The 19,958-nt window shown below is 38.6% G+C and overlaps 1 protein-coding gene across 5 annotated transcripts in view; it reads right to left on the bottom strand.

The window, feature by feature from the left end:
• ZNF410 (zinc finger protein 410) overlaps window positions 1-19,911 on the bottom strand; it is a 47,447-nt gene extending 27,536 nt beyond the window's left edge. For 2 of the 5 annotated variants that reach the window (XM_072624889.1, XM_072624891.1), the window contains exons 1-5: window positions 19,755-19,871; window positions 9,099-9,280; window positions 6,133-6,268; window positions 2,580-2,815; window positions 1,913-2,104 (exon numbers count right to left, since the gene is read on the bottom strand). In XM_072624889.1, the coding sequence (XP_072480990.1) occupies window positions 1,913-2,104; window positions 2,580-2,815; window positions 6,133-6,155 (451 nt within the window). In that variant the 5' untranslated portion in view covers window positions 6,156-6,268; window positions 9,099-9,280; window positions 19,755-19,871. Of the gene's footprint in view, window positions 1-1,912; window positions 2,105-2,579; window positions 2,816-6,132; window positions 6,269-9,098; window positions 9,281-14,668; window positions 14,842-19,754 lie in introns of those variants that run through there. The other 3 variants (XM_072624887.1, XM_072624890.1, XM_072624888.1) reach the window with 3 other exon arrangements.
• Between the last annotated feature and the right edge of the window lie 47 nt (window positions 19,912-19,958).

The raw sequence follows: 19,958 nt of genomic DNA, 5'->3' as shown, positions 1-19,958 counted from the left end.
TTTTTGTACCTCCTTTTCCATCTGGTTTATTCTGTTTTTTAAAGAGTTCTTTTCATCAATTTTATGTCTTTTACCATTAGGATAATTCTGTTTTTTAAGATGTCATGTCATTTTCTTCAGTATTTTTTTTGTGCCTTTTTTACCAAGGGTTAATTTTCTTTTCATCATTTTTTCATCACCCTCATTTCCTTTCCCAATTTTTCCTCTACCATCCTTATATTTTTCTTTAAGTCCTCCAAGAATTCTTGTTGGGCTTGTGTCCAATTAGCACTTTTTTCCTTTAATGTTTTGGTTGTAGCTGTTTTCACATTATCTTCTTGAATTTATGTGTTGGTCTTCCCTACCACCACAGTAGCTTTTTATAGTCATATTCTTTTTCTGGTGTTTGCTCATTTTCCAAATCTATTTCTTGACTTTGAACTTTCTGTAAAGTTTGGCTTTGTTCACCTAGGGGTAGGGAGGCAATGCACCAAGCTTCAGGCTTTTTGAGGCTGCTGTTTTCAGAACTAGTTCTGGGTAGGGAAGGGCTCTTTAAGTTTTCAGTGCTTCGCAGGTGGTGTAATATGGGGTAATGCCTGCACTCTTGGTCTACAGTCTGGTCCTAACCCAGGAAGGGGCCTTGTTCCCTTACAACTGCAAGTGCTAGCACTCCTCTTAGCTTTGGAATTGTTACCATGTCCCCTGCTCTCCTGCAGCCTCATGCACTACTGCTCTTATCTGCCTTGGAATTGCAACCAGGGACACTGCTCCTTCAAAATGAACCACAAGTGCTTTTCTCTACCCTACAACTATGACCCAGAACTACATATGGGTGATGCAACAAGGCCCTGCTCCCAATGTCAGCTCAGGGTCACTGATAATCTCTTTTTGGTCAATTTTCTGACACCATTATCATCTCTGGGCTGAGAACTTCTGAGGCTTCTGCTGCCACTGTTGCAACCACCTCCCAGAACTGACTACTATGAGAAATGTTATAGATATGATTCTCATTTTAAGTAGGAGTTTGGATTAGATACTTTCACAGTCTTATCTAATTCAAAACAGCTGTGGAAACAGATTAACTGATAAAATTCATGTTTCATGCTACCAATTTTCTCATTTTTTCTTTCTCACCTACCCTAAAAAGGTTCTAATTCTGGACAAGTATATAGTCTGAATCTGACAGCTGACAACTATTATTCTCCCTTTAGCCCACATTCTTTTATTCACAAAATACTACCCTGTACCAAAATTCTTCAGGATCAGTGCAAAACCCACACAATTTTCTACAGAGTACAACTAATAACAACAATGTAGAGAGAGAGAGAGAGAGAGAGCAGTCTTTAGGCATTTAATTCTGCAGCTGCAATGAAATCACTGACCAAAATTACATAAAAAAAGGAAGATGAAAACACTGGAAGTCAAAACTAATGGGAACTCAACTTTCTTCCCTTCCTATTTCTCATGTAGAGTTAGTTTCTTTGGTTGGAAAGAAACTATTTTTTCAGGATGAATGTGGCATTTCTTCCTCACAGAAATACATAACCACCAAATTTTCACACTTACAACTGTCTTAATAAGAGTCTGAACCCACAAACTGTTCTTATACATAATTTCTAACAGGCAGAACATATCACTTTTTACTATCAATAACTTTGAAATATGAAATTTACTTTGGTGAAAACATTTACTCAACTTTGCAAATAATGAGAGGATTTAAAAAATATATATTCTCTGTCTCTCTCACAACACACACACACACACACACACACACACACACACACACACACACACACACACACGCACACCTTCCCCCCAACCCATCTACTCTGACAAATACAATAATTTGCTTTATAGGTCCATTAATATTAACAAAACACAACTCAAAAGCCCTATATGTATTATGTTGGAATACGAAACAAAACATTCTCACCATTGCTACTTGCTTTGGCACTCTTTGCAAGCTGTGCCCGAGTAGCAGCAATCAGACTGTCATGTGCCAACTCTTGAACCCGGATGAACCATGGCATGCTGCTGTCAGCACTATCACTGGAGAGAAAGTCATTCCCAGAATCCTCTGCTTCATCCTGGACAAATACTAAGTGCTCAGCTGAGGAGCCCAGGCCTAGAACACACAAAAGTATTAGAAGCACAGTGAGGTCAAATATAAACTTCTTTTTTTATTAAGGCAAATTCTCTTATTCAGCTAATAAGAATATCCTGCTTTAAAACACCTGTGTGCTTCAGATGCATTTTTAACAAAAGACACAACCACTGGACTCCCTGGCTAAGGGAGAATGCAGAATTTTTCTGTAGATTTGGGATGACTTACATGAAGCTTTGCCTAGAAGTAGAGGATAGGTTAAGATAATCTCTTGAAATCTCTCCTGTTTTTATTTAAACAGTTATTAACCATTTGACTAAAACCACAAGAAAATCAGTGTTAAGGCTAAGCAGTCAATGGGCCATAAACCAGATTATACTTTCTCAAATACAAAGTAGGAATAAAGTTTTCTTTCATTGTGGCATCTGACACATTCATAATCCACAAAACCTTTTGTTTTTCTCAAAAGCAGAGTCTATGACAGGGTAAAGAATACCTGCTCTTGTTAGGTTAAGAAGGATAAAAGAAGTGCTGTCACTTGGCTGAAGGTCTTGCAGCAAGCTAGGAGACTCTGGAGTTGACAGAAGTTCAGGAGACTTCTGTACAGTGTGTGCCCTTGTTTCCTCCCCGTCAGGGCCCAGGTTCACTTGAAGGCTTCTCAAAACAGCAGAGGAAGGGACCTCCTTACAGGAGTTGGAAGGATTTGGAGTATCATCTAGTAAAGAGAAAATACTACCACTTTACATAGAATCTATTTCCAAGGAGCTCAGGACTATAATATACTTAATTCTTATCTAATATCCTCTAATTATTCCTCTGGAATAGGCCAGGAACAGGAATCATCTCTATGTCACAAAATGAGAAAACTGGCCTACAAAGGAAAAGCAAGATGCTCTAAACCACAAATAGCTGGCAGAATGATTAGACTAAATGACATCTACAGAATCCTTAACTATGACAGAGTATGTGATTATTACAGAATATAGTCAATTAAAGTACCAAATTAAACAATGCTATTCATTCCCCACAAAATATATCCAGTGCAATGAGCATCAACTCATCTACAGGCCATTTCATAAAAAGTCTCATCTCTCCAAACAATCTCAACTAGGTTTTTGAAAGGCAGGTAATAAACTTTTGCTAGATGGCAGCCAGAAAAGGCAGTGGTAGCTTAGGAAATAAATGGAAGTTTATGAAATCAAGATATAGTGTTAAAGTCTAAATTCATACTAACCTTATCTAAGTAAATAAAAGCCTTTGGAGCATCTTTTATAATGGTAGAAAATGGATTTCCACAACAGCCACTTGTCACAGAATATAAAGTTCCCATGGTTTATCTTTATTAAATGTTGGAACGAACCTTTTCCTCTTCTAAGAGGGTAAGATTGAGGGCTTATAAGAATCAAAACAAAAGTTTAGGCAATGGTCCTGACATTTCAAAATACAATCAATATTTATTAATGCTTGGCAATTTTCATATTTGAGACTCTCCATATGTCTTGAAAAATATAACTACCCCCTGACCACTTGAAATTTAAAAGTTAGGGGATGGAACAGAAGAGACATAAGGAAGAGAAAGGGCGGGAGGGGGGGGAGGGAGGGAGAGAGAGAGAGTGTGAGTGTGTGTGTGCACACGCACGTGCTATGTATGTGTGTAGTCAAGGGGGGAGGGGGAGGGAGAGAGACAGACAGAGACAGAGAGACAAGAGTGCTCCTTACCAGGCATGTGCTGAGCACTGTGTTAAACGTTGTTTTACAAAGAGTCCTTACAATCCTCATAACCACTCATGATATAGGTGCTATCATTACCACCATTTTACAGTTGAGGAAACTGAGGCAGGGGTTAAATGACTTGCCCACGGTCACACACTCTATCCACTGTGCACCAGCTGCCTTTCTCAGGGGCCAAACAGGGAAGCTTTTTCTAACATTGGTTCCACATATTCAACTCCTTGTTAAAATTCCAACAGAATTTTGTCCCCTTTCTTGCATGCTTTCAAACACTTCCAAAATAAGAGGGAAAGTATACCACTGGAAAACAGTAGTACACATAGAAAGTGTTCTATATAAAATAACAAATTTGTAGTAGTCAATAGTTTTTATTATGAACCTGCTAAGATTTAACATTCATAATATGTACTTTAAGCAGGTTTCAGAAAATACAAAAGTTCATAGACTCAGTTGAGCTGGGCCTTAAAAGATTAGCCTCCCAAAATAATACAGGAACCCCATCCATGACATCTCTTAATAGTTATGCAAGTCTCTGTGTAAAAATATGCACTGACTTGAAGATTTTCATCAGTGTTCCCTTCCATGACTGCAAATTCTTTATACTACACTGAATATGTTTTCCTGGAAGCTGCTACACTCTGGTCCGAAAGCTACAAAAAATAAATCTAATCCACACTTTACACTGTAGCCTTCACCTATTTGAGGACAGCTATCAGGAGACTTTTCCAGACTAAAATAACCTCAGATCCTTTAACCATGAACATGGATTTCTGATCTTTACCTTCCTGGTCACCCAGTAACCTACCCCTACCCAGTTTGTCAACGTCTCTTAAAATGTGGTGACTGTATTGAATAAAATGCCTCAAGTGTGATCTGACCAATGCAGAATATAATGAAATTATTACTTGCCTTATTCTAAATGTAGTTACACAGGCTCAAGTTTGACAGTCATATCTCACATTGTTCATTTATCATAAAAACAACAAAAGGTATTTGTATGGTGCCTTAAGGGTTGCCAAGTTACTTTATATTATCTCATTTTATGAATTATTTATTCTAAACTTACAGTCAAGTAAAGCCCCTAAAACAACTTCTACTAAGCCACAGAGCACAAGAATTAACATTTACTCCCTATTACCATTTCATCCACTTAGTTTGAGCTGATTAATTTAGCTTGAAGAATTCTCTCTGAATCTTCACTGTGTCAAGTAACATATTCAGCTGTTCCTCTCAGCTCTATGTAATACATATATTTAATCAATGCTCTCTCCAATGGTCAGGTTTATACTTACAAACCACAGTGGTCAGTCAACAATAACAACTGACATTTATATGGTATTTTAGAGTTTATCTGGTATGTACAGTCATTTGAATGTTGTCACCCCCATTACAGATCCTAGCACATATTAGATGCTTAATAACACTTATATATAATAAGTAATAATAAGTAAACATATCTTCTATAGACTACATAAATATCTCTCTACATATTACTATTTTAAAAGTATGCAGATGTGATTAATGAACTACAAATTCATCTGAAAGCATTACTGAATTCATACTATCTTTTTTATAATGTATTTTCATAGTAAACAAATAGTAAGGTTATAACTATTATAATGTAATTTTTTTTTTAATGTTAAAAAGGAGTTCTCCAAAAGACTGGGAATCCCTTGAGTACATGTTCTCTGAGGACTCTTACAGCTCTAACATTTTATGATTCCAAGGAGGTGGGCTACGGCACTTCCTGTGTCAAACATGAAACAGACTGCAGTTGCCAAGTACTTTTCTCCCTTGTCCATTTATCTGTCTGTTCTTCCCTCTCCCCCTCAAGTGTCACAGGCAGTGTCCAGGAGCAAGTGAGATGATATCTAGAAAAAGCCTGGAGAGCTCCCAGGAAGATTCTGTATCACAAGGCATTAATAGATTTCTTCTTCTTCCTCATGAGCAAAAAGAATAAGGCACATTTCTGTATTGTTGGGTAAGGCTACACCAAAAATATTATGATCAAAGTGTTGGGTGGCAAGGCCACATATATCAAATATCAAAATCGAAATATCAAATCCAGACTTAAAAGATCCAAAATTGCTTCATCTGTCTTCATTCTTCCATATCCATCCATTATTTACCATAGAGATAGGCTTTCTCACTACACCCATTCAGTTCATGAGCACTCTGGAATAGTTAAGCCCATTCCAACGCTCAACCCTCAGCACAGCACGAGGCATATATAATAAGTACCTGAAACACGCTTACAGATTGGCTGATTCTGTCATCCTATCGCCATTTTGTTCATCCATTTCTGATTGTAAATTTACCTGGCAACACGAGCTGGCTGCATTCTGAGGTCTCAGTAACAGGCAGCAGGGACAGACAAGTGAGGTCTTTAGGTTCAGATTCCACCAGACCCTGTCCCAATGGTATGGATGTATTCTGCACAAACTGGACCAGCAGCTGGAAGGGAAAGAAGAAAGAGGTGGTATGAAGGGGTGCTGTGAATGGACACCTGTTCGAGAAGAATTTATGTATAAACAAGAGATAGAGAGCACTTATGAGGTGTAAAATGGATATTTTCAATTATATTAAATTAAAAAAATTTGTGCAAATAAAACCAAGGTAGCCAAGATTAGAAGGAAGCAGAAAATTAAGAAAAAATTTTCATAGATAGCAGCTCAGATAAAGATCTCATTTCTCAAATTTATAAAGAACCTTATCAAATTTATAAGAATACAAGTCAAATGATTAAAGGACATGAAAGGGTAGTTTTTCCATGAAGATACTTAGAACAAAAGGTCAACAATTTCAAAGAAACTAATTAAAATTGTCATTCAAAACTACACAAAGTCATGTGACAATATACTCCAAATCATTATTAATTAGAGAAATGCAAATTAAAATAACTTTAAGATATCATCTTATACCTATCAGACTGGCTAAAATGACAGATGCTCTTCAATTGGGGAATGTCTAAACAAGCCAAGGCATATGATTGTAATGGAATACTGCTGTGCTATAAAAAAATGATGAGCTGGCTGATTTTAGAAAAACATGGAAAGACTTACATGAAATAATGAAAAATGAAATAAGCAGTATTAAGAGAACAATGTACACAGTAACAGAAATGGTGTCCTAAGAACAACTTGAATGATTAATTCATCTTGAATATGACAAATACTCAAACCAACTACAATGGACTGATGAAGGAAGATGCTATGCACTCCAAAGAAGTGATTAAAAGAAGTATGTATGTACAGTGTGGTGTTTTGTGTGTGTGTGTGTGTGTGTGTGTGTGTGTGTGTGTGTTTTAATTGTTGCCTTTAGTGTCACATAGGAAGTGAGAAAAAAGTATACAGCAGACAATAAAATAAAACTTAAAAGGAACCACAGAAAAGCAGGCTACCTTTGAAAACAATGTATATTTATTACATAGTTTTTACAAAAAAAAAAAAAAGTGCAGTGGGCTACCCCAGAAGGTAATGGTTTCCCACTTATTTGCAGTCTTTAAGGAAAAGGTGGTATGTTATACAAAGGATTCTTATTGGAGTGGAGACAAGATGGCAGAGTAAAAGCAGAGATTCACTTAAGCTCTCCCCCAAACTCCAAATTGTAGTGGAAGAGAAGAGGGAGGAGGTACGGGGAAGCAAGTGAACCTTACTCTCATCAGAATTGGCTTAGAGGAAATAACATACACACTCAATTGGGTATAGAAATCCATCTTACCATACATGAAAGTAGGAGGGGAAGGGGATAATAGAAGTGGTGAGTGGGTGAGTGTGATAAAAGGGAGGACAATTTAGGGGAGGGAGTAGTCAGAAGTAAAACACTTTTGAGGAGGGACAGGGTGAAAGGAAAGAGAATAAGAATAAATAGGAGTGGGGAGAAAGGATGGAGAGAAATACAGTGAGCAACAGTAACTGGAAAAAAATTTTGAAGCAAGTTTCCCTGATAAAGGCTTCATTTTTCAAACATATAGAGAACTGAGCCAAATTTATAAAAATAAGAACCATTCCCCAATTGATAAATGATCAAAAGATATAATCAGTTTTCAGATGAAGTAATCAAAGCAATCTATAGCCCCTTCAAAAATATTCTAACTCACTACTGAATGGAGAAACACAAACTAAAACAATTCTGAGCTACTACCTCATACCCATTAGATTGTCTAATAGAACGGAAAAGGTAAATGACAAATGTTGAAGGGGATGTGGGAAAAATACGATTTTAATGTGCTGTTGGTGGAGTTGTAAACTGACTGAACCATTCTATAGAGCACTTTGGAACTATGCCCAAAGGGCTATAAAACCATGCATACCTTTTGACCTAGTAATAGGTCTGTATCCCAAAAGAGATAAAAAAACAAAAAGCAATAGGAAGTATATGTACAAAAATATTTACAGCAGCTCTTTTCTGGGGATAAAGATTTAGAAATTGAGGGAATGCCCAACAATTGGGGAATGGCTGAACAAATTGTGGCATGTAATTATGACGGAATACTAATGCACTATAAGAAATGATGAGCAGAATGCTCTCAGAAAAATCTGGGAAGACTTGCATGGGCTGAAAGTAACAGCAATATTATAAGATGATCAGCTGTGAATGACTTAGCTATGAGGCACTCAGGATGAAAAATGCTCTCCATCCCCAGAGAAAGAATTGATGGTGTCTGAATACAGATGGAAGTATATTTTTTTACTTTAGTTTTATTCAGTTTGCTTTTGTCTGTTTTCTTTCACAGCATGAATATTATGGGTATGTTTTGCAGGACTACACATAATCTATATTGAATTAGTTGCCTTCTCAATGGTGGGGGAGGGAGAGGAAGGGAGAAAATTGTAAACTCGAAAGTTTTAAAAACAAAAATTAAAAATTATTTTTAACATATAATCGAGACAAAATAAAATACTAAATTTTTTTAAAAAGAATTCTTATTAAGTATGATTCCTAAACAAGAATAGCAACAACAGGTCCATGCCCATCAATAAAAACCAAACAAAAGTGGTACATTTCTGTAGTATCTGAAATATTTCTGGAATACATAAAAAAGGATATGGTATGCTCCTGGGAACATGATTATTTTTCAATAATGTAAATTTTATCACTGTAAATTACCTACAATAACTTCCAGTCTATAAAAATATAAACATACTTTGAGAAAAAGACAGGATAAAGGACTAATTCAGAATTCCTTAAGAAATTCTCTTCTAACAAAAAATCCCAATAAACTGAGGATTAATTGTAGGTTATGGCCCATGGAAGGAAGATAAACCCAGCTGATTATGCTCACCTCTGGTTTGGACTCTAACTCATCCGATAACATTGATTCAGCTTCCAAATCCTGTAACCGTTAAGGGGAGTTACAAAGCTCAACTCAGAGTCGAGGACCACCTCCTATTATTTTCATATTCCCCAATAGAATATAATGATCCTCCTGCAGCTAAGTTGCTCTGGACAGTTAATCAATTTAACCTAAAATAGAAAAGAAAAACATAATCAGCTCAGAATTCCTGGTAAATAAGGACTCAAAACCACAAGCTCTCAACCAAATCAAGAATGCAAACAAGTTTTTGAAAAATCATCCAAATAATTTTTTCTGAAGTCACACAAACATTCATTAGTGCTTCCTACACTTCCCACTATCATAACAAGGGCACAGCAGTGAATACTGATCACCTGAAGGAATATAGTATCAGTGTTATGTGTGGTATCTCCAATTTATATTTAAATTCTTACTTTCTTACAGGCTAAAATTCTTTCAGGGACTGGGTCTGTGAATCCATACCAATATGAATGGCTATCACTAGCAGGATGAAAAAAAAATTAGCCAAAAAGAAAAATGTTTGGCGTATATAAATCCAAGGAGAACTCAATGAATTCTTGTTTGAAAGAAATTCTTATTTTTTACCCTATAGAAGTAACAATTTACAAAATGTGTATGAAAACATTTTTAATTTTTTCTCACACAAAATTAAACACGATTCCCTGAATTTGCTTTTCACAACACTCTTCCCCCTTCTCTACCCTTGCATGCAATGATCCTGTAACAAAAATTATTCTACAGAAGTAAAAATCTAGCTTGGCAACATCCTTTTCAATTGCTTCTTCTACCTTACCTTGTCCTCTTTCTCCTTGTACTTATTTCCTACCCTGTGTCTTACCTGGCATTCTGCCTGGTTCCTCCTTTCATCAGCTGTCACTAAAATAGTCTGCTCCTGAGACTGAATGGTTCTACCAGTACAGCTGTACATGTCCCTACTTGGCAGCAAAAGGCAGTTATGTTTTTCTAGAGTTAATCTTGAGTCTCCAGGTATTTAAGCATGCTTGCATGCCTACTTCCTACTATCAGCCCTTCTAAATAAATCAAAGAAGTAAGTCCCAAACCTAAACGAAATCAGGAAATGGGCTAAAAGACTATAAGCACTTCCTGCCCTTTCTGTTTATTAGATTTTAATGGAAACTGATTTGAGGGCTTCTAGGACAGACCTCTACTCTCTTCACCTAGTGAAAACTGGAACATTGGGAATGAACAGTCAATCATATCATATTCTAAAAGTTAACAAACTCAGCTCTTTTAATGATATAAAGAACAACCAGCATCTATAAACGAAGCCCATTGAATAGTGATTTTTTAAATTACTGTCTTAATGTTACTCAACAAAACCATGATAAACTTTTTAAAAAAAGGATTTACATTTAAATGAATAATAAGATATAAACATTTCTATCTTGTCAGATACTCCTTTTAAGCTCCCATCAGTTTTCTTCTTCTATATTCTCTTTTACTCTTCCACTTGTATGGTCACAATGTGTATTCTGTTCTGATACTGGTTTTTTTTGCATGATTTCATAAAGGTCTTCCTAACTTTCTTTATATTCTTCATACTTACCCATCTTAGTCGCCTTTTAGCTTCCCATTATGATAACGTACAATATAGTTAATCTTACCCATCTTAGTGGGTTTCAGCTTCCCATTATAACATACAACATAATTAATTAATCCCTTAAGTACAAGTCTATTCATCAGCTTTTTGCACCTCCTCCATGAATCCCTTAAAAATCTTTCCAAGTTTTTCTGCGTAAATTGTGTCGACTATTTTATCCAATTCTATGAAGAAATCATTGCTACTTTGCTTGACATCATAAATGCTCAAATTAATGTTGAGAATATCATCATTTTTACTTCATTAATTTTGCCCAGTCAGAATGTCCCCTTAAATTATTTTTCTTCATTTATTTTGTTCATTTCAGCTTTACAAGTTGTATCCTGTTCAAAGTCACATATATTACAGGTTGTCCCAAAAGTCTCCATTTCTGGGATCATTGGTGGGCCAAATTAATGAAGTAAAAATGAATTGGTTTTGAAATTTGAAAAATTAACAATAATAATGATAACTGTTATCTTTATTATTAATTGAAGTTTTAAGATTAATAAGCTTTAAAATGCACTGACTTTTGAGACAGTGTGTGTATGTGTAACTTAATTTCCAAATATTTAAGTGAGATTTTTAAAATAATCTTAACCTTTACTGAAAGTATTTTTTCATGGTCAAGCAGGCATTAATGGAATGTAACCTGCATCTTTGCAGAGGATATTCACAACGGAGAACACAGATCCAACATATAACATTAGCATATCTCTTAAAGCCTGCAACTTTACTAAACATAATTTCAATTAATTTTTGTAAAGAGACAGTAGGGTTTTATATCATGTTATCTGTAAAAAATGATATTCTGATCTCTTCATTTTGTTGTTTATCACTTATTTCTTTTTCTTATCTTATTCCAATTGCTGGCATTTGATACCGTGTCAGACAGAAGAGTTCAAAATAGGCACTCGTTTTTATACCTTTCCAGATCCCAAAGTTGTCAGTGCTCTTTCCCTATTCAAATGATCATAATCAGTAAAATCTAAGTCCCTTAAGGTCAGGGATTGTTTCATTTTTGTCTTTATTATCTCTCTACACAGTAGATGCTTAATAAATGTTGAACTGAATCTCAACGAAGAATAAAAACAGCCGAAACAGAAACTCATTGGATTATTCAATCCTAACTTCCCAAAATCTTTTAAATTAACTTAATTTAGTTCTCCCTACATCTATGAATACCTTTTTTTTTTTTAAATGAGAGAAAACTTAAGAAAAATTAAGGTCTACATTTGCTGATCAGATAACTGAAGGCCATGTGGCAGTCTTTTCAATATGATATCTACTCCTCCAAAAGCATCTGCTGAGCCAGGCACAATCAACTGTAGTTGCCTTTAGTCAGCAGGATTCCAAACCTCCATGCTGTATCTTTCTGTCTGATACAATGAATAACAAAACAAGAATATTTTTAATCTACTGTTTGAGTTACAAAATAACAAGATCTTCATTTATTAATAAACCTAAACCAGATATAAGTCAATTTTACACACAATATGATTCATAAGGAGATTTTGATCTTACAACATTCTCCCTCATTTTTCACTTTCTATCCCTAAAACATAGCTGTTTTTCACCTACAGCTCAGTTCATCAAGGGCAGCTATTAATAGCATGCTGGCATGGTAGTAACCTATAAACTTCTTTCCTATCACCTAAGGCCCAATTCCAATATTTGTCCTACTTTCCACCTTTACACCCACCTAAAAAGGCCATAACAGCCATAAAGACAAGAGAAGCATAGTCAAGAGTCAATAATTATACCAATACTGCTAGAGATATAAAAGCAAAGCTATGCATATTCTTAAATTTTAGTTTGGTTTCACTCACATAGAGAAAAAAAAGTCCATTATCTATAGAGCAACATTTTTTAAAAAAAGCACTAAGCATACCAGATCCCTATGCTGTTACTATTATTCAATGGAATTTAGATAATATAACAAAATTTCAGATTCTACAAAACTTTACAATGAATGCACTCAGAGAACAACAAAAGCCTTGAACTTAATAGTCTCAAACAGAACAATCCTGACAATAGTTGCAAAGCAAACACATGAAACCAGTAGTTTTTCTCATCAATAATGTCTAAAGAACTCTTTTCTATTCTCTTAATTAAAGACCAGTAACTAATGTCTGATAACTTGCTGCCTTTTCCTACAATGTAATTGTACTTCGTGTTCATTTTTATTATCATCAAATAACAGTAAACTGAAAAAAGGAGTAGTACTGTGCCAAAAAGTCTAAGATCTCTTAACCAAAATCTTGACTACCACTAATCTGTGTGACCCAGGACCTGAACAAATTACTTCTCTATGTGGACCTCGGTAATCTTTGGAAAATGGTAATAGGTATCCTATCATAACTAGGAAGTTAAAATGAATAAAACCTAATAAAGTGATCCAAATAATCTTACATACAACTGAGTCCAATAGGCAGGGGTTGTGCCATAGAAACCACTTCATTTGGATTAAGACTACTGCCTTTTGGCTATGTGATCTGTGCATCTATATCCCCGTCTAGAAAACTGGGATAATCTGACTATTCTTCACTATTATTCTCTCAAGCTACAGTCCCTTTCACACTCAAAACTCCCAGAAAATAAGTTTATACTTGTTGCCTCCTTCTTCTGCTCTCATTCATTTCTCAATCCCTTGCAATTTTTTTGCTTCTGGCCTCATTGCTCAACAGGATCTCCAATGACTAACTTTCTCTAAAGTTACCAATCACTGCTTAATTGCCAAACTCAAAGACTTTTTCCTCAATAATCACCCCTGCTTGACACCTCCATACCATTTAACACTATTCACAAGTCTCCCTGCATTTCTGTGAAAATGTTCTGTTATGTTTCTCTTCCTATCTGTCCAATGGATCTTTCTAGGGTACTCTTTGCAGGATCATGTCTAAGTACCTTTATATGTATGTAACTGTGGGCTGTTTGGGGCCTTCTTCCCTTCTATCTTTACACTCTGTGATCTCAACAAGGCTCCAAGGATTCAACAATCTATATTCCCTATGCCAATAACTCCTAAATGTATACATGCAGGTTTCATCTCTCTCTCTCTCTCTCTCTCTCTCTCTCTCTCTCTTCTCCAATTGTAAAGAGTAGATGTCAAGAGGGGGCAGAGCTGGAGGGGAGGAGCCAAGATGGCGGAGTAGAAAGACACACATATGCTAGCTCCAAACCCACAGCCCATAAAATATCTGTAAAGAAGAACTCCCAACAAATTCTGGAGCAGCAGAAGCCACAGAACAACAGAGTGGAGGAGATTTCTGTTCCAGAGAGCCCTGAAAACCTGACATGAAAGGTCCATCATGCCCCGGACCTGGAGCGGAGCCCAGCCCTGCCTTGCCCGTGGCACCGAGAGGAACAGATCCCAGCAGGCTTCAGGGACGAATCTCCAGCAGCCACGTAGGTCCCTCCACCCACAGGTGACAAGGATCAGTGAGAGGGTCTCTTTGGCTGGTCGAGAGGGGAGTGGGGTGTCCCCGTGGCTCGGGCCCCCTCGGGAGGCAGCCGTGGGGGCAGCGGACAGGGGCTCCCAAGGCGGACAGGCTCCAATCCATTGTTGAAGGTCTCAGCATAAACCCCCTGAGGGAACTGAGTCCAGTGTGGCAGCCCTGCCCCCACCTGAGCACCTGAACTTAATCTCACACTGAATAGCCCTGAGGCTGGGAAGCAGCATTTGAATCTCAGACCCCAAGCACTGGCTGGGCGGATCTGGAGGCGAGGTGGGGGTGAAAAGAAGACCAAGAGGGGGGCAGAGCCAAAATGACTGAGAAGGAAACCTACAGTAGCTGCCCCGCCCCATAACCCATAAAATACTTGTAAAAAATGACTCTACACAAATTCGAGAGCAGCAGAAGCCACAAAAACGACAGAGTGAACATGATTTCCAGCCCAAGGCAGCCTGGAAGGCCAACAGGAAGGTCTATCACACCTGGCTTGGAGCGGAGCCCAGTCTTGGCCACGTGGCTCGGTGAGGATGGGACCAGAGCAGGCTTCAGGGTGCAGAATTATGGGAAGCAGTTGCAGTTCCCAGATTTCTCAAATCACAAACACCAAAGACAGCTTCAAAGGTCAGTGAGAAAGTTCTTTCACCTGGGTGAGAAGGGAGCAGGGTCTGGCCTTACACCCTGGCAGCTGCAGTGAGTCTATTTTTGGAGCCCTCAGCCTAAAGACCCTGGAGGAATTGAGCAACTGATCTGGGTCTCAGCTCTGAGCGGCGATCCTTGGGTGAGGAAGAGTGCTGGTGTGGTGGAGCTGTTGGAGGCCCCAAGGAAGGAATTCTACTCACAGATCCTGGGCAGAAAAACTTGGGGTTGCTCCCAGACCAGAACACAGGTAAGGAGAGGAATAAACTCCTCTCCCTTGATTGTGCCACCTTGGAGGAACTGAGAATTTACAGGTCCCTTGAGTATACGCTCCACTTGACAAAGGACTCAAAAGTCAAGGAACAGGCTGGGAAAATGCCCCAAAAGGAAAAAAAGAAAAAAGACTATAGAAGGTTACTTTCTTGGTGAATAGGTTTTTTCTTTCATCCTTTCTGATGAGGAAGAACAAAGCATACCATCGAGGAAGACATAAAAGTCAAGGCTTCCGCATCAAAAACCTAAAAAAAAAAAAAAAAATGCAATGGCCTCAGCCACGGAAGAGCTCAAAAAGGATTTTGAAAATCAAGTAGGCGAGATGGAGGAAAAATTGGGAAGAGAAATGAGAGTGATGCAAGAAAATCATGAAAAGCGAGTCAACAGCTTGCTAAAGGAGACCCAAAAAAATGCTGATGAAAATATCAGTTTTAAAAATAGACTAACCCAAATGGCAAAAAAGGTCCAAAAAGCCAATGAGGAGAATGCTTTAAAAAGCAGAATTTGCCAAACAGAAAAGGAGGTTCAAAAGCTCACTAAAGAAAATAGTTTTTTTTTAAAAATTATATTATTTTGTTTTCTGTGTTCTACAATAACTTCCATATATCTTAGAATTTCCCCCCCCTTCACCTCCTTCTCCCACCCCCAAGACAGCATACATTTTTATATAGGTTCTACACATACATTCCTATTAAATACATTTTCACCTTAGACATGTTGCATAGAAGAATTAAAATTGATGGGAGAAATCATAAAACAAAACAAAACATAATACAAAAGAAAATGGTCTGCTTCATTCTGCCATCAAATTCCATAGTTCTTTCTCTGAATGTGGAAGGCATTTTGCCTCAAGAGTCTGTTGGGAATAGAAAATAGTTCTTCAAAAATTAGAATGGAACAGATGGAAGCTAATGACTTTATGAGAAACCAAGAAATGACAAAACAATGAAAAAATAGAAAACAATGTGAAATATCTCAAAAGAAAAACAACTGACCTGGAAAATAGATCCAGGAGAGGAAACTGAAAAATTATGGGACTACCTGAAAGCCATGGTCTAAAAAAGAGCCTAGACATCACCTTTCATGAAATTATCAAGGAAAACTGCCCTGATATTCTAGAACCAGAGGGCAAAATAAATATTGAAAGAATCCACTCATCACCTCCTGAAAGAGATCTGAAAAGAAAAACTGCTAGGAATATTGTAGCCAAATTCCAGATCTCCCATGATAAGGAAAAAATACTGCAAGCAGCCAGAAAGAAATAATTCAAGTATTGTGGAAATACAATCAGGATAACACAAGATCTAGCAGCTTCTACACTAAGGGATCGAAGGGCATGGAATAGGATATTGCAGAAGTCAAAGGAACTAGGACTAAAACCAAGAATCACCTAACCAGCAAAACTGAGTATAATACTTCAGGGGAAAAATTGGTCTTTCAATGAAATAGAGGACTTTCAAGCATTCTTGATGAAAAGACCAGAGCTAAAAAGAAAATTTGACTTTCAAACACAAGAATGAAGAGAAGCATGAAAAGGTAAACAGCAAAGAGAAGTCATAAGGGACTTATAAAAGTTGAACTGTTTACATTCCTATATGGAAAGACAATATTTGTAACTCTTGAAACTATTCAGTATCTGGGTACTGGGTGAGATTACACACACACACACACACATGCACACGCACACACACATAGAGACAAGAGTGCACAGAGTGAACTGAATAGGATGGGATCATATCTTAAAAAAAATGAAATCAAGCAGTGAGAGAGAAATATATGGGAGGAGAAGAGAGAAATGGAATGGGGCAAATTATCTCTCATAAAAGAGGCAAGCAAAAGACTTTTTTAGTTTGGGGAAAAAGAGGGGAGGTGAGAGAAAAACATGAAGTTTACTCTCATCACATTCCACTAAAGGAAGGAATAAAATGCACACTCATTTTGGTATGAAAACCTATCTTACAATACAGGAAAGTGGGGGATAAGGGGATAAACAGGGTGGGGGGGACGATGGAAGGGAGGGCATGGGGAGGAGGGTGCAATTTGAGGAGGGACAGGATCAAAAGAGAGAATAGAAGTAATTGGGGGCAGGATAGGATGGAGGGAAATATAGTTAGTCTTATACAACACGACTATTATGGAAGTCATTTGCAAAACTACAAAGATTTGGCCTATATTGAATTGCTTGCCTTCCAAAGGGAGGGGGTGGGGAGGGAGGGAGGAAAAGAAGTTGGAACTCAAAGTTTTAGGAACAACTGTCGAGTACTGTTCTTGCCACTAGGAAATAAGAAATACAGGTAAAGGGGTATAGAAAGTTATTTGGCCCTACAGGACAGAGGAGAGGATGGAGACAAGGGCAGAGAGGAATGATGGAGGAGAGAGCAGATTGGTGATGGGGGCAATTGGAATGCTCGGTGTTTTGGGGTGGGGGGAGGGGACAAGGGGGGAGAAAATTTGGAGCCCAAAATTCTGTGAAAATGAATGTTAAAAGTTAAATAAATAAATAAATTTTAAAAAAAAAGATACAGAGGACTTTCAAGCATTCTTGATGAAAAGACCAGAGCTGAATAGAAAATCTGACTTTCAAACACAAGAATCAAGAGAAGCATGAAAAAGTAAACAAGAAAGAGAAATCATAAGGGACTTTACTAAAGTTGAACTCTTTATATTTCTACATGGAGAGATAATATTTGTAACTCTTGAGACTTTTCTCAATATTTGAGTAATTGGAGGGATATATTCTTTTTCCTTCCTACCATTTGGGTGCCAATGCTCCCTTCAAGACTCAGGTCAAGGGACACTTGCTTCAAGAAGTCTCTCCTAATTACCCCAGTTGTCAGAGCTCCCCCAATCATCATATTTATATATTTATTCTGTGCATACCTTGTATTTACTTGTGTGTGAAAATGTTTGTACCTCACCAAGTAAGGTTTCCTGAGGAAAGGAACTGACTCAATTTTATATCCACACTGCCTACCTAGCACACAGGAGGCATTAAAATAATAACTAAGTCAATAACAGTCCTCAACATAAAGAATAAATTTTAAACACTTGCTTAATAGTCACATGTTACTATATAGCAATGTGTTTGTTAAAATTACTGAGATAAAAACTGAATAATAATATACTATATAACTCGCCCCCTAATTTAAGAAGCCACTTGGACTATTCTCTAACCACTGCCCAGTCTGTACCTTTGATCCTTTCAGCCCTATCTGTACAGTGTTGGGTCACAGGAATTGATAACAAGGATAATTTAATGGAGTAAGACAAAAATCCTATTGATGGTAGGACATTTTGCAGACAAAACATGTTCAAAAGCAAGAAACATGATACATACAGCAAATTGATAATATCCAAATTTTCGAATGGAGTAGTACTTTAAGAGATCAACAAATTCTACTGATAATTATGGTGTACTTGATACTACCAATGAATTTGAGAGTTGCAAAGGTCCTCATAAAGTCAAAACTATCCTGTTTAGTTCAACAAATTTAGAATAATTCAATTAGGACGTGGATCAATTACCATATTTCACAGATAAAAAAATTTGAGAAATAAATGATTATGCACCCAGCCATGTAGAGACAAGCTAGAGCTAAAATTTAGCTCTCCTGAGCGCCACAACACCGACTTCCTTTATACTATAGAGCAGCACTGGAGTGGTCTCTCCACTACAAACCAAATCTCCCGATTTTAAAATTTCCTTAATTTTTAAGACTGAAGTAATTACCTTTTAAGCTCTGTATTTGTGACCCAGGTAAACACAACACTGATATTTACAGAATGATAACTTCGGAGCAGAAGGGGGCCCTCGAGGCCATCTGCCCTCTCGTTTTACATGCTGGAGTCCTAACCCACTGCGGTGGTCTCGGCACGAAAGGGGTTAAATGGGTTCGAATTTTAAGAAGCGACCTCTATCAAAAATAAGGACCCAAATGCTCGATCGGAAGCATTCCCAATTTAAAACTGTCCCAGATGAGCTTCCAGCACTGGAACATGGGATCTAAGGGGAACTTTCTTAAAACAAAATAACAGTGCCTCTCCAATTGTTTCTTGTTGGAGACGGAACAAAACTCACTAAGGGACTGCGGAGTTCGATACATTAAATGAATGGGGGCGAGGAGCCCAAAAGGCAGGGGGAAGGCCAGGCCTTCGGCCACCCTCGGCCCTTCCGTGGACCCCTAGCCAGGGCGGGAAGGCCGAGGGCAGCCCGGGACGACACGTCCAGGCGGACGCAGCCTCGGCCACCCTGGGACGGACACCCGCCTCCATTTCTTCCAGGGCCCTTGGACCAGGAGCCGAGTCCGGGGAGGGGGAGGCCGGGTGCGCCCGAGGGTAAGAAGGCAGCGTCGCCCCAGAGACCCCGCCGGAGACCTCGGACATCTCGGGGCTCCTGGGAGCTCCCCAGCCCTCCGGGGAAGAGGCCCGAGGCTTAAGTCTGCGGCCCGGCGGCCTAGAACAAGAGGCCCCCCCGCCCCCTCCCCGAGAGCGGGGCTGACTCCCGCGAAAGGAGTCTCCGGGGGGCAGCGTCCCTTTCCCCTCCCACTTGCCCTTTGGGGACCCGGAGCTGCTCCGCCCGCCTCCGCGCGGCCTGGACTCCGCCGCGCGGCCGTCACCCGACGCTGACCTGGCCTGGCCGCACACAATCCCCGCTCTCACCTTCCAGCCCTGAGCGGCCAGCAGTCCCTGGTCCCTGAGTCTGTCCAGAAGCGGGGCTTCCGGCTCTCGCCGGAAGCTGTTTGAGCGCGGGACAGGAAGTTTGAGCCTCCTCCCCTCCCCGCCCCTCAAGCCGATAACTCCACGCCACTCAGGGGAGGAGCCGGGGACGAGACCGAGGCGGACGTCCTTCCATTGGTTGGAGTG

The sequence above is a fragment of the Notamacropus eugenii genome, chromosome 7 (genome assembly GCF_028372415.1).
Source record: "Notamacropus eugenii isolate mMacEug1 chromosome 7, mMacEug1.pri_v2, whole genome shotgun sequence".
Lineage (NCBI taxonomy): Eukaryota > Metazoa > Chordata > Mammalia > Diprotodontia > Macropodidae > Notamacropus > Notamacropus eugenii.
This window is presented reverse-complemented; position numbering and strand designations above follow the sequence as displayed.